This window comes from Ziziphus jujuba, chromosome 9 (genome assembly GCF_031755915.1).
Source record: "Ziziphus jujuba cultivar Dongzao chromosome 9, ASM3175591v1".
In the NCBI taxonomy this organism is placed as follows: Eukaryota; Viridiplantae; Streptophyta; class Magnoliopsida; order Rosales; family Rhamnaceae; genus Ziziphus; species Ziziphus jujuba.
The window spans coordinates 27,718,691-27,733,590 of record NC_083387.1 but is presented as its reverse complement, the minus strand read 5'-3'; the positions used below and the strand labels follow the sequence as shown (position 1 = coordinate 27,733,590).

The 14,900-nt window shown below is 34.6% G+C and overlaps 2 protein-coding genes across 2 annotated transcripts in view; both read right to left on the bottom strand.

Annotated features, from left to right (window-relative positions):
- Nucleotides 1–4,272, bottom strand: part of LOC132799441 (receptor-like protein 7) — a 29,269-nt gene extending 24,997 nt beyond the window's left edge. Inside the window, exons 1-2 of the mRNA XM_060811265.1 lie at nt 4,132–4,272; nt 3,504–3,534 (exon numbers count right to left, since the gene is read on the bottom strand). Of these exons, the coding sequence (XP_060667248.1) occupies nt 3,504–3,534; nt 4,132–4,272 (172 nt within the window). The remainder of the gene's footprint in view (nt 1–3,503; nt 3,535–4,131) is intronic.
- Nucleotides 4,273–8,232: 3,960 nt separating this feature from the next.
- On the bottom strand, nt 8,233–14,601 carry LOC107427768 (receptor-like protein 36). The gene is made up of 7 exons (XM_048481122.2): nt 14,057–14,601; nt 13,464–13,661; nt 10,661–10,842; nt 9,950–10,558; nt 9,015–9,338; nt 8,473–8,565; nt 8,233–8,366 (listed from the first exon to the last, which is right to left on the bottom strand). The coding sequence occupies exons 1-7, from the start codon at nt 14,599–14,601 to the stop codon at nt 8,233–8,235; spliced, it is 2,085 nt and encodes a 694-aa protein (XP_048337079.2).
- Between the last annotated feature and the right edge of the window lie 299 nt (nt 14,602–14,900).

Here is a 14,900-nt window from a genome sequence, read left to right as displayed (position 1 = left end):
TTTGGGAGAATTGAGGAGTCGAAACCCAAAAGCTTTCCGGTGAGATTCCGGCCACCTCGGGTCCGATCACCGGAAAGTAAGACCGAATCCGTGATCCTCATCACCCGAGCTTCGATTCGGTATATAACTCGTAACTTTTAGTTGTCGTTGTGTTCGCTTCCCGGGTACCCATTTGGGAATTACCCGAATAAAATATTAATATATTTGGTTGGTATAGTGTGGATGTTTTAGGTGCACGTACGAGTAGTGGAGTTAATCCTGCGGAGGATCTTAGCTGATTTACGCACTTAAGGTGAGTGACCCACCTTCAAAAATATTTTGGGCAATTAATTGGTGTTTAATTGGTATTTAAATTATGCTCATGTGGTACGATTTAATTATTATTTATTGTGGTTTAATTTATTTGTTATGCATGAGCAAGGTATATTTCGGTAAAAATCGTACGAGGTTTCAAGCACTATTTTCGAGCATAATTGGGTTAATTATTTTATGAAATATTTGTTTAAATTGTATAAATTATGCCCGCGGTATTTTAATTGTTGAACCTCGTATTACGCAAAAATTATGGTTTATTTGTTATTGATGTTTTCATACCGGATTGTGAAAAGGAAATATGTGGGATGGTATTTTGTGAAAATTTGGAATATTTCCCACGGTAAATTTTGGAAAACGGTACAGTTGGTTTAATAATTATTTTAGACGCATTCATACAGTATTGGTGTTCTGGTATATGTATATGTGGTTCAGCACGCAAGTATTATTATTTCACCCGTGAGTTGCCATTGGACCGTGGGTAGGCAAGTTTGTTATTAGCCACAGCCGCCCCCCTCCTTGGCCGGGATGATGGTTCAGCAGCGGTACTGTCGGGACGCCGAAGTGCTGTTTGCAAGTTTCTCTCTTTAATCTCCCTACCAGTCGGTGCTCAGGACGCTGGGTATCGGAGAGCATCACTGGTATATGGTGTGGTGCGTCAAGTGTAATTTTCAAATAAAGTTTCAAACCCCAAAGGTGTTCAAAAATTGTTTATTATAATTTATTACATTTTAAATATATATCAGGGTATTTATTTATTTATTGTTTATCAAATGTTTGATCCCTTGGTTTTCGGGAAGTACGAATATCGGGTTTTGTGAAATTGTTTTAAAAAGGGAACATTTCCAACGGAGTGATTGGTGAGAGTTTTGAGGGAAAATTTCATTTCCAACTGTTATTATTTATTTATTAATTGTTGGTATTAATTCGGTTCCTTTATTTGTTATATTATTACTATTTTATTATTAAAAGTGTTCAGTAGTTAGGGTCACTCATTGAGATGATTAGCATCTCACGTTTTTAAGTTCCGTTCCTTTAGGTGCAAGGGGTGGTAGACGTTCTTCCGGAGCGAACCAATTTTCCGCTGCTATCGTGTTTCGAGAAGTACCTTTGTACTCATTCATTTCAGTTGTATTATTTCTTTCATCTTTGTTGTATTTCTGTTGATTAGCACTTCATAAAGCTCTGTATACTATTTGGACACTTATGTTTTATTTATGCATTGGTTTACTGCTATTGTTGTGAAGTGCTGTGAATTGTGGAATCAATTTGTAGTTTTGCGGGAGGAATAAGGGGATGAGTATAGAAGTGTATTTTCAGTGCAGGTAATTTTTTGTAAGTCCTACCCTTAGGGGAGGTGCTGCCGGATTTTCCGTTGGAAGGTTCGGTGGTATTTCCCTAGGATCAGGGCTTGTCTAGGGTTTCGGTGAGGAATTCTGGACGGGTCATGACACTGATCCCAGTGCGTTCGTCGGCCAACCGGCCGGAGAATCAATGGCTGAGCTTGCCTGGCCGTGGGCCGTCCCGTTGCCTGGCACATGTGGCCGTCCGATGGCCGAAAAAAAAATGCAGACCGAGAGAGAGGGACCGTCAGGAGGAAGAAGAAGAAGAAGAAGGAGGAGGAGAAGTCCCGTGCCTCCCTTTTTTCCCACATGGGGAGAAGAAAAGGAAAAAGAAAAAGAAAAAGAAAATAAATAAGCAATTATATAAAATAATATTATTGTATAGAATAATAATAAAATAATATGGTATTTAATCATGGTTGACATGTGGCATCTCACCATTGTGACACATGGCACCCTTTAATAGGTCATACGTGGCACACTATTCACATATTTAAAAATAATATTAAAATAATACTGTATTTGAAAAATTTTGCAGGTTCATAACTTTTTAACCAGATGTCCAGTTTAAGCGTGCCGCTAGTCTATGAACTCGTATCGACGAGTACTTCACAACCATGTATGAGTCAAAACTCAACTTTGCATGAACAAAAAGTCAACTTGGCACCCCTTGGACAGTTTGGACCTCAGCTTGTTTTGCTCATAACTTTTAAACCTTAGCTCCGTTTTCGACGTGCTACTAGTCTATGAACTCATGACAACGTGTACTTTTTAATGGTACCTTGGTCAATGTGAAATTTCATCAGGAGCAAAAAGTCAACATTTGACCCCTTTTCGGTCAACGACGGTCAAACCCACTCAACCTTGGTCAAATTTGAGAAATTTTCGGTGTACTTCGGGATGGGGTGTTACATTAAATGGGTAAGCTAACCAATTATAACATTAATATGGCACAAGCATACAATACAATAAACTGTAGGTGTGGTAAAAGACAATCAAATATGTTGTTATAAAATCATCAAAAATAATAACTTGGCGGAAAGAAGCTGACCAACCATCACATCTATGGAAACCTGTTTGGCCATATTTTCTATTTTCAGTTTTTAAAATATTATTTTAAAAATAAAAAATAGAAAACTGTTTTTAGTTGTTTCATGAAAAAGAGTGGTGTTTGAAAACAATTTTTAAAACTAAAAAACAGAAAAAAGAAAACATCATTTTAATGTTTTCTAATTTTATTTTTATTTTTTTTCTAAAACTGTTTTTGAAATTTGATGGCCAAACAGATTTATTTTTTTTTTGAAAAGAGTTTTCTATTTTGTAGAATAGAAAACTATTTTAAAACCAATTGGCCAAACATGCCCTAAGTTTTTAAAGACAAATGTTTTGGATTTGTAAAAAATAAGATGGGATTATATATGAAACTTGTTTTCCCTCTCCGTCTCCAATCTCATTTTAAGCCAAGTTGAAAACAGAGATGGGAAAAACAGGAAACAATTAACAAACAGAGATAAGATGCAAAATCAATCCCATCATATGATAGTTGGTTTGTGATTATAAAAAAAGCTTTGAATTTGACTTGATTCTTCGTTTTGTTACTCTGCTTACATTTGTTCTCTGTTTTCTTATTTATATTGAATTCTATACTATGAAAGCAACACAACAAAAGGGCTTCATAGCATTACATATTCAATTTTTTTCTTAGAAAGTTTTTAGTTACTTTCTCCTTGTGCTATAGTTTTCTATGAACATACCTTTCTTTTTTACATTACCATAAAATTGTAACTAATTAGGCCCCTTACCAAATTGTAACAATTTTTTTTTTTTGGGTAATCAATTGGCAATTACCTTCTTTACCAAACCAATAAACATCCATTGCCTACAATCAGTGACAAGACATTTAACGGGCAAATTTTATACAAACCCTTTTAGTTTTGTTATAATTACACTTATGATTTTTAACTGTAAAAATAAACTTAAAAAAATTGATTTTGAATATGATTTTTCATGAGTATGGCTCTAACCATAATTAAGATAAAACTGGAGGGGTTCGAATGAAATTTTCTTGATAATTCATGCACTCTATCACTAACACAAAGAAAGTGAACAATCCTACATTAAACATGACATTATAACTCACTCTACTCTTTATTGCATTGAGCATGTATTGCAAGGAAAACCATTACAAAAAACATAGAAACAATAACATAACAAAGAAAACCAAAACATAAACATTAATAAAACTAATAAAATAGAAATAGCTGCTAATACAATCAAGATTCAGCAGGTGAAGACACCGAATTATTTTCATACTTGTAGCCTAGCTTCCACATCATGATGTGATCATTTCTCCAAAACTTCAACCTAAATCCCTTCCTCCTTCTAAATTTCCTTTTTCATTCCCCACAGATGCAAAATCTCATAAACCAAAATTGCTTCTTCACAAGAACTATATCGCAACAGCAATACCAATTACCAGCCCCATAACATCTCCTGGCAAAAATGCAATCCAATCAATTTCAAAATGAAACCCTGAATCTTCAGAAGCTGATGGTGATAATTTTAGGGGCCTTGGAATCCCACATTTTGTTGCTAATGGATAATCACATAACCCCATGTTCCCTTCGTATGAACATTTTTCAAATGTAGCAAACTGGTTTCTTTGTGATATAGGTACTGTTACATTGTTATGAGATACATTGAAGAAGGCTAGAAATGTGAGCTACTTCAGTTTAGGGATCTCTCCATGAAGCACTGTTATGTTCTCCAAGGCTGATGGTATCCTGCCACTAAGAATGTTGTTGGAGAGGTTAAGGACTTGAATCCCTTGTAAACTCCTTATACTTTCTGGATTCTCCCCTACTTGTTGCTTGAGAAATCAATCACTTTTAAGTCATCTAATGTTGTTGAAATGTTAAGCACCTCTTAAAGTACCAATGCATTCTGGAATCTCTCCTTCAAACCTATTGCTTGAGAAATGAATCACTATAAAAACATCTTGGATCTTTTCATACATTATATTCACACCTTCGTTTTTAGTTTGATTGAGAATTCATAAGCTTGGGTCCATGAAGCAATCGGGTTCCCTTTGCTCAAAAGACTGAAACTTGAGTTCACATTCATATAAAATGAATTAGTAGCATCCAAAGCTTTCATAGAGTTCCATTTTTGGATATATTTCGATGGCATAGTCCCTATAAAACCGTTGTAGGATTGATCAATAACTCTAATACTGGGGGAGAAAAATTGGAATTGCAAATAGGTTTTCCCATGATTCCAAGGAAGTAGTTAGACATAAGCATGGCGTTTTTAGATCAGAAAATGTCCCTAACCAGGAAGGGAACACATTTCCTAGATGAATGTTAGCATGACCATATACTGAAAATAATATATAAGAATTGGCCTAGGTTGACACCAACTTGCAAAGAAAGAGAAACAAAATTTTAGTTATTTATAGAATTAGTTTTTTAAATACGTATATATGTATATAAATCATTTACAGATTAATTTTATAGATTTTCATATTGAATAAAAGGTATAAATTTTTGTTAGTGAAGGAGAAAACCAAATTTTTTAAAATTTTATACTCAAATTTTATAGCTTCTCTCCTGTGTTGTTGAAACTTAAAAGCATGGAACTGAGACTGTGAAATCTCACAATAATATCAGCTTCTGTAGTGACAACATGACAATAATTAAAGAGAAAGAGAGAGAAACAGAGAGAACCAAACTATATGATGAAGAAGTGAAAAAACAGAAAGTTTGTTGCCTCCAACATGGGGTAAAACTTGATGGTGGTGTGCTGTGCATGGAAAAATCATATCAATAAGAGTTTTGTTGGATGGTAGGTGAATAAGGCATTTTTTGGCTTGTTATGGAACACTTGGTGATACGAACCTAGGACGACCTGCTCCTAAACCCGTATTATATTAGCCCGGATCTTTAATTAAGTTCAAGTTCTAATGGAATGGACCTCAACCCCTAACCAACCTGTGGTTAAAAACCTTGGTATAATGTAGACGCCACAATAGGGAATGGAAAACCTATTGATAAGTCAAGCTAAAACAACCAATTCTCTAATGGTGTTTTAGGTGTTCTCAAAGAACAAAGAGATAATTAATCTCACAAGTATTTTCTCAATCAAATCAAAGTTGTTTTCTTATTGATAACTAAGCCTTTAAATAGGCTACAAAGCCACGAAATAAAACCCTAGAACATAAAGAAAACCAGCCACCACACATAAAGAAACCTAGTTGGCTGAAACTATACTTCCTTTCCTAATCTAAGTTTGATTAATTAATTCCTTTATATTAAATTAGGAATTAATTAATTTACAGTGGAAAGAATAAAATAAAAACCTTCCTAAATTTATTTTTCCAGAAAATAAATAAACAAAATCTAAAAAGTAATGGTAGTTTCCTAAAACAAAAAGTAAAAACAAATTAGGAAACTAAAAATTCTAGCCTTTTTGATCAAGTTGACTTTGATCAATCTTTGACCTCTTTGAGCTTCAAATCAGCTTCTAGATGCTTTGTAGGATGCCAAATAAGCTTAATATGAAGTCCCACACGTTGCCCATGCTTGGAAAAATAAGAAAAGGCTAATACAGTAAAATACAGTAAAGCCAGCAAGCAATACAGCAAATTCGGCCAAATTGTTGATGCTGTCCGTACAAGCCCTTTTTGATTGTATTTGAGGCTGCTTTAACTTGATTCCATGACCTCTTAGGCATATTTATTGAACCCATAAATCATTGGAACCATTTCATGCTTCCCGGACTCCAAAAATGTACCAAAACCGTCACCCGGGTCCGTATCGGCTTCTACCACTTGGATGCTTAGAATAGGCTTTGTATCTTCAAGTATGGACAAGCTCTGTTGAGCTTGATTACCCCCTGTATAAATACTCCCAGGTTGTCCTTAAATCTCTTAATTTGAGCTCTTGTGATTGGCCTAGTCTTCATCCGTGTTGAGTCAGCACCCCAGCAGGTTATCGGTTGAGCGGGCTCGGGCGGAATCACATCACTTGGTGCAATGGTTTAATAGATTGTTACCACTCCAAATTCATAAAATAAATTGCCTTCTTAATTCGGCATAAACCCTGTCAAATTATGAATTTGGAAGGCAAGGATAAGAAATAATTAAAAAAAAAAAAAACTACACTTTTCTTAAAAACAAACAAAAAGAAAGAAAAGAAAAGTAAACATCAAAATATTATCTTAACATTTTATTATCCTTTAACTTTGTATTCTCTATGAAGAAAGCATATACAAAAAGACTACAATTTTTAAAAACCATCATCAATACTATATACAAAAATGATGGTTTGTTCAAAAACTGTCGTCTTTGATGACGTCCACATGATAACAAAATGCAGATATCTACACTATAGAATTTATATATATATAAATATATAATTGAAGTCCAAGCACATGCAGTACTTATTGTGGAAAAACAGAACATTTTGTTCATCTGCTTATTCTGCTTCCTTCTCGTCTCTGGTTTCCTAGTTATGTTGATTTCTATGTAATGTTCTATAATGCCTACTAACACAATAAAGATTCAGCAGGTAAAGACACCTAATTATTCATATCCTTGTAGCCCAGCTTTCATGTCATGTTACGATGATTTCTCCTTTCAACTTCTCTGCTTCTTCTAACTCTTCTTTCCATTTGCCTCCGGTGAAAAATCTTCATAAACCAAAATTGCTCCTTCAAAAAACCAATATCCCCATAAACTCAACACCGAATACAATTTTTTTTTAAAATAAAAAAATGTTAGATATAATCAGAACATTGTAGAATAGTTTTAACTTATTTTCTTAAGAAAAAAAATGTATATATATTATGTATTATTCTAAATTGAAATCCATGCAGTATTTAATTTAAAAAGATAGTGGAAAAACTAAACTTGAGTTGACCCATCATTCATTACTCTGCTTTCTTTGTTTATTCTGCTTCCATTTCTTCTCTGTTTTCATTTTTAGATGGATTTCTGTATGAGCTACAAAAGTGATGCAAACAAATGGCTTCAAAGAAATTTGAAAATTCAAATTTTTAAAATAATTTTTAGTACTTTCTCCTTGTGCTATATTTGGTTTGAAGTTTGAACATGCCACATTTGTTACATATTACCACATATGGGACCTAATTAGGTACTTCACCAAATTGTAATATTTATTTTTCGGCTCATCAATTGGTAATTACCTTTATTACTAAACCAATTAGCATCCATTCTGCTGTGCATGCACTCAATGACAGGATGTTTAATTCATTCACTCTCTTACTAACACTAAGAAAGGGAATGGTCATACATTAACCATAATAGTTTAGCCGCTATAGCATTAAACATGTATTGGAAGGAAAACCAATGAAAAAAGGGAAAAAAAATAGAAAACATAACATTACAAAACAAAACAAAATTATATAAACATAAACATTTGCATAATAATAAAACTAATGAAAGAAGAAATAGCTGCTAGCACAAAAATCAAGATGCATCAGGTGAAGAGACCTCATTATTTCATCCATGTAGTAAGCTTCCACGTCATGAAATGAAGATTTCTCTAAACTTCAACCTCTATATCTCCTCCTCCTCCTTCCAACTCTCCTTTTCATTTCCAATTGGTACAAAAATTTTCATAAACCAAGCTTGCTTTTTCGTAAAAAATATATTACCAACAGCAATAGCAACTACTAGCCCACTAACACACCCTGGAAAAAATGTTATCCAATCAAATTCAAAATGACACCATGAATCTTCAAAAGCTTATGGTAGTGCTTTAGGGGGGGGGGGGGGGGGGGGGCTCAAAGTTCCCACATTTTGTTGCTAATGGATAGTCACATAACCCCATGTTCCCATCATATGAACTTGTTTCAAATGTATCAAACTGGTTCCCCTGTGGTATAGGTCCTGTAAGATGGTTATGAGAACATTGAAGAAGGCAAGCAATGTGAGCTATTTCAGTTGAGGAGGGATCTCTCCATGGAGATTGTTTTGAGAAAGATAAAGCGAATCGAGTACTGTTACGTTCCCCAAGGTAGAAGGTATGCTGCCACTAAGGATGTTGTTGGAAAGGTTAAAAACTCGAATCCCTTGTAAACTCCCAATGCTTTCTGGAATCTCTCCTTGGAACCTGTTGCTTGAGAAATCAATCACTTTCAAGTCATCTTGGATCATTAAAAGCCTATCCACTCCTTTGACTGTTATTATGATTCTGAACTCAAACAACTAGGTCCCTAGAACAGGGTTCGCCAAATTAGTGGCAGTGAAATTTGAGTTTACATTTAGATAAGATGAACTGGTAGCAACAGAAAATTTCATGGAGTTCCATGTTTGGAAGTATTCAGATGGAAACATACCTGAAAAATTATTGTAGGATAGATCAACAGCTGTAATAGTGGGAAACTCAGAATTGGAAATAGGTTTACCTATGACTCCATGGAGGTGGTTAGATCTTAGCATGAGCTCTCTTGGATCAGAAAGTGTCCCTAACCAGAAAGGGAAAGTATCTCTTAATTGATTGTTCCCAAGATTGAGAAATTGCAGCTTCAAACAACTATGCAATGATTGTGGTAAGCGACCTTCGAACTTGTTGTAGCTTAGATCTATCATCTTTAGCTGGCTTCCATTTTGGCAAATTTCAAGAATTCTACCATGGAAAGAGTTGTTTGCTAGACTCAGAGCTAAAAGAGAATTGCTAAGATTTTTTAAACATTCAGGAAGCATGCCACTCAATTTGTTATAACCCAAACTTATATATTGAACGGAACTTAAATTACAAAACAATGGTGAAACTTCTCCACTCACTTTGTTGTTTAGAAGATCATAGTTTAGAATGGATGGTGGAGGAAATGGAACTGTGTGACAGTCCAGACCACCCGCATGCGATATGCTCTTTGGGCCTGGAAAATCCACTTACAACCCAGCCCTCAAGGTTTTAAAAGGCCTTGCAAGGAAAAGGTATCCACACCCACTTATATGGCATGCTTTGTTCCCCATTCCAACCGATGTGGGGCTTGACAAAGTGACCTTTGTAGCATGTTACTGCTAAGAAAAAGTAGCTTTAGAAGAACCCATGGGAGAACAGCCGGAGGTTGGTCAAAACTTGTCAAGAAATTTTTAAAAAGATCCAAAACTTCCAAGGTTTCTGTGCCGACGTTCAATACCCACTTGGGTATTTGATCATGCATTTGGTTTACAGCAAGTGACAAAACTATTAGATTGTTTTGGTACCTTAAGAAACTAGGGAAGGTGGTTAAATCGCATGAATCCATTTCTAAATAATATAACTGACGAACAGTAGCACCATTTGTAATATTGGTTTCGGTATTCAACAATGACAAATTGTTATATGATAAATTGAGTGCAAAGAGATCCTTCATGCCAAGAAGCATGTTAAGATCCACAATTCCACTCAACTGATTCCCAAGAAGACAAAGAATTAGAAGATTATTAAGCTTGGAAAATGACTTTGGCACGGTACCATGCAAGTTATTGTCTCCAAGGTCTAGTAAAAATAATTGGGTGAAGTTTCCAACCCAAGGTGGAAGCTGACCAGTTAATTGATTATTGTCAAGTGCTAATTGGGTAAGTTGGGTGAGATTTTGAAGGGAAGATGGAATATGGCCATTAAAAAAATAATCCTTTGAAAGGTCCAAATCAGTAGGCCTAGTTAGCTTACAAGGTGATGTATCAGAATTCATACAACCCATAAGGTGGAGTTCTCTTAATCTTGAAAGATTTTCGAATTCATATGGGATTTGACCTCTCAACTTATTTTGTGAAAGGGATAAAAGAGCAAGCATAGTTAGCTTACCGATTGATGAAGGAATGGAACCAGCAAACCCACAATGCTCAAGGTTGAGATATCTTAATTGTGATAGATTGCCAAAAGCAGAAGGGACTTGAGAATGATTAAAATCATTATAAGCGAGGTCAAGGATTTGAAGTTGAGAAAGCTAGAAAAGAGTGCTGGTGGAGTTGATAGAACCATAAAGACAACTACTGTTGAGATGAAGTGCGATTATACGCCCGGTTCCCTTATCACACTGGACTCCACCCTGGAAGCAACAATCATGGTTTTTATCTGGTGTCCATGATGCAACCTTCGGATATGCAAAAGGAAGCAAAGAAGCATTCTTGTCTATAACAAAGCTGCCCTTGAACCGCAATAATGCTATTCTCTCACTGTCGTGGCAAAGTGGTTGAGCGCATGTTAAAAAGAAAATGATTTGTGCAAGGTGAAGCAATGGGAGTTTTAAAGAAAATTGCAAGAATATAAACAAAGAGAAATATAGTTCTATTTTGTTGAGAAAAGAATGGAAGGGGTGGGGAGAGAAGTATTAGAGTTGTCGAAAAGTCTTGAGCATGCAATCGTGGAAAGTGGATAGGCCAATTATAGCAACAACATGGCATAAGCACAACATGTCTGATAAAGACAAGCAAAAAAAAAAAAAAGATAAGTTAATTTGTTGTTCTAAAAATAAAGTATGAAAGGGTCTCAGCAGTCCATTATAGACTAATTAACCACAAGGGAGTACAAACTTTCTGCTCACTCCAAGACTTGGGAGTATTTTAGATTTCTTTGATGTGTAGAGGAAGAAGACTGATTCCTGCTTTAGTCGGCCTCTACATGTTTGAAAATAACATGCTTGAAAAAAGTCTAAGACAATGCCGGCCGGCAAGCCTGAAAAAAATTACAAGACAAGGCCAGTACACAAGTCAAATCAAGGCTGTTTGTATTCTTCCCACTGCATTCTATTGAAACCAAACCATATATACTCATCTTCAAGATTTCTAACTCTAATTGTATTTTATCTTAATGAGGTAGGCTAATATTGGAAAGAAATTAATAAAATAAATACCATGGAAGACCAAACTAGTACGCTCTTTAATATACAATAACTCCATCCACACTCTGTGTTGAAAACCAAAACTAGTATGCTTGAATGTACAATGCAATGATAGATGAAGCATAAACTACCCTAAATAGAATTTATTTATAGAACCCCAAAAAATTTATTTACTCTATATATTCTCAAGTTGAGCAATCCAAACACAAGATATTTAGAAGGCAGAGATTAAAGCTTTTTGCTTTCTTTCATACAAATATATAACTATAATCAAATATATATATATATATATATATTTTTAATTACATGAATTAATTCAAATGTTTTCGAGAGAAATGAAGAACAATAGCAAGATCAAGAAGTTTCTAGAGACAAATGCCATGATAATTAAAAAAATATATGAACTTGTTTTCCTGCTCCACCTCCAACGTCATTTAGAATGAAGACGAAAACAGAGATGGGAAAACAGGGCAGAAACTACGAAACAGAGATAGACATAGAGAGTACAAACTCTAGCATGTCAATAGAAGTTTGTGACTTTCATGATCAACTTTTTGTGTTCTCTGTTTAATATATATATATATATATATGTAAAACAAAAATCAAAAGCTACATAAAACACACTAAAAATATTCATCTAATGAATGATTACATCTTATTGAATAAAATAAAAAGCTTAGTTATTACAAACTTTAGCTACGGGCATACCGGTTCTTTATTAAACTTAAGTCCGACTGCACATTTTATAAGGCATGAAATTGGCGGAGGAGGGGGGTGGATAGAGTGAGCCATGGTGATTATGGTTTCGGCATGTTATGGAACACTTGGTAGAAATAGATTCCCTATTTTGTTGAAAATTTTGTAATCCATGAATTTTGATGACATAAAAAATTAATAAATTAAAAAAAATGATAATTGAATACATTTATATTTTACCATTCCATGTCATCAAAACATTGTATTGGGGTTTAATTTATTTTTCTTAAACTGAAACACATGCAGTACTTAATGTCAATACATGACTTAACCCATCATTCTGTTTCCTCTGCTTCTTCTATATAAACTAGTAATGTGATACCTACAACAAATGTCCTCAAAGCAATTTACAAAAATCTCTTTGTTTGTTTTTTTTTTTTTTTTTTTTTTCTCTCCATGCATTATGATTATTTTGAACATATCTATTCCATAACCATATATTGGAGTTAATTAGGTATCCTACCAAATTAAAATAGCTTTTTTTTTCTTGGTCATCAATTTTAATTATCTTAATTACTAAACCAATTAACATTCAGTCAACGAAAAGATGTTTAATTCATTCACTCTCTTACCAATACAAAACAAACGATATGATCCTATTTACAACTGTTTATTGCATTGAACACATGGAAAGAAAACCATTAAAAGTACACATACAAACCATTACAACTAGCATCATAGTGCACTGGAAGGGAATAATAACTTGTAAAACCATTAAGTCTATTTGAAACAGAGTATTGGCAAGAGTTGAGTTGTAAATATAATTTAATAGGGAAAAAAAATAGCAAGACTTGAAGATTAAAGGATAGTTATGCATACATAAATAATTTTACTTGAAATATAGAACTTTGAATTTAATATTATATCAAGAAAGGAAAATATAACATAACATTATTTCCAGTAATTAGGGGCTGCAACAGAGGCCAAAGCCAACAACACCGTGGAACTTTAGTGGGTTGTGCATCCTTTCATGGGAATTATATTATATATAAAACATCAAAAGGTGCATAAAAGACACTTAAAAAACCATTAAATGATGATTACAAACTTGAACTACAAAAGAAGAATTTAGGACAAACAAAACCATCAAACGAATATTACAACTTGTTCTACAAATGAAAAAGCTTACTACACGCTTTGGCTACAATCACACCAGTTCCATATTAAACATAAGTATATGCTTCAATTCATACAAGTTACCTCTGTAGTCTCACCCTAAAAACTCTGGAAATCAAATCCGGCCTCTTTGAGGTGATCACATGTCCAGCCACCATTCCAATTAGCAGTCCACATCCATATCCCACAACTACTGGTTTCCATCCAAAACCAAATATGGAATCTGATTTCTCATTATTGTAGTCATCATTAGAAGTTGGCAAGGAAGGATTTTCACATTTTCTGTACAATGGAATGCCACACAATCCCAAGTTACCCTCAAAAGAAGAATCTTGAAATGTTGAAACTTGTCCACCTTATGGTATTTGGCCCCCAAGTTGATTGTGAGACAAGTTTAAATATGCAAGAGAAGTGAGTGCTGTCAATTGCTGAGGGATTTTGCCAAAGAGCTTATTGTTAGATAGGTCCAGTGATTCGAGCTCATTTAGATTTCCAATAGCTGATGGGATGAACCCGTTAAAATTGTTGCTTGACAAAATGAGCATAATTAGAGACTGAAGGCACCATAATGTAGTTGGAATTTCTCCACCAAATTTATTGTTGGAGAGGTCAACGGACATGAAGATGGTTAAAGTCTTGACCAATTCCATTTCTTGTCCTTTATTTAGTATGCTCACCGAATCATTATAGTACATTTTTCCAGAGTAAGTCGAGTTTGTGACTCTTTTGGCTTTTGGGAAACTTTAGCACTCATGGATGTCCAATTTCTAAAATACTCTGATGGTATATTTCCGATAAAGTCATCATTAGAAAGATCAATGATTTTCAATGTCATAAAGCCAACAAAATCATGAGCACAACATATAAGACTGTGAAATTTGTTGGAGCCTAATACGAGAACTTGGAGCCTCTGCAGATTCTGTAGCCAAAATAGGAACGTATCACTTAATTGATTGTGGCCAAGATCCAAAACTTCTAAATCTTTGCAGTTGACAAGTGATCGTGGAATAGTCCTATATAACTGGTTGTGACTCAAGTCCAATGTCATTAATTTGTCCTTAAGTGTGCAGATATGAGGAATATTCCCATGGAAGTTGTTTCTTTGGAGATTGAGTACAACAAGGCCCCAGTTACCCAAACACTGAGGAATAGAACCTCCCAGATGATTACTTGATGCATCAAGTACTCTTAGATTCCATAAGTTACAGAACAATGGATCCATTGTTCCAGTCAAGCTATTATTTGAGATGGAGAAATAAAAGGTGGACATTGCAGGAACAACAAGTGGTCCATGAAGTAAGATCAAGATAAGTCAATTCCATCCATGGGAGAACTAATGGAACTTCTTCCCAACTGCTAATGAAATTGTGAGAAAGACTTAGCCATCTCAAGTTCATGGTGGCTATGCTCAAGAACCATTTAGGTATTGGGCCGCCAATAATATTGTGAGAAAAATCTAATCTCACTAATTCATTTTGTGCCTTCAGGAAATCAGGAAATTCACTTAAGTTGCACGACGAC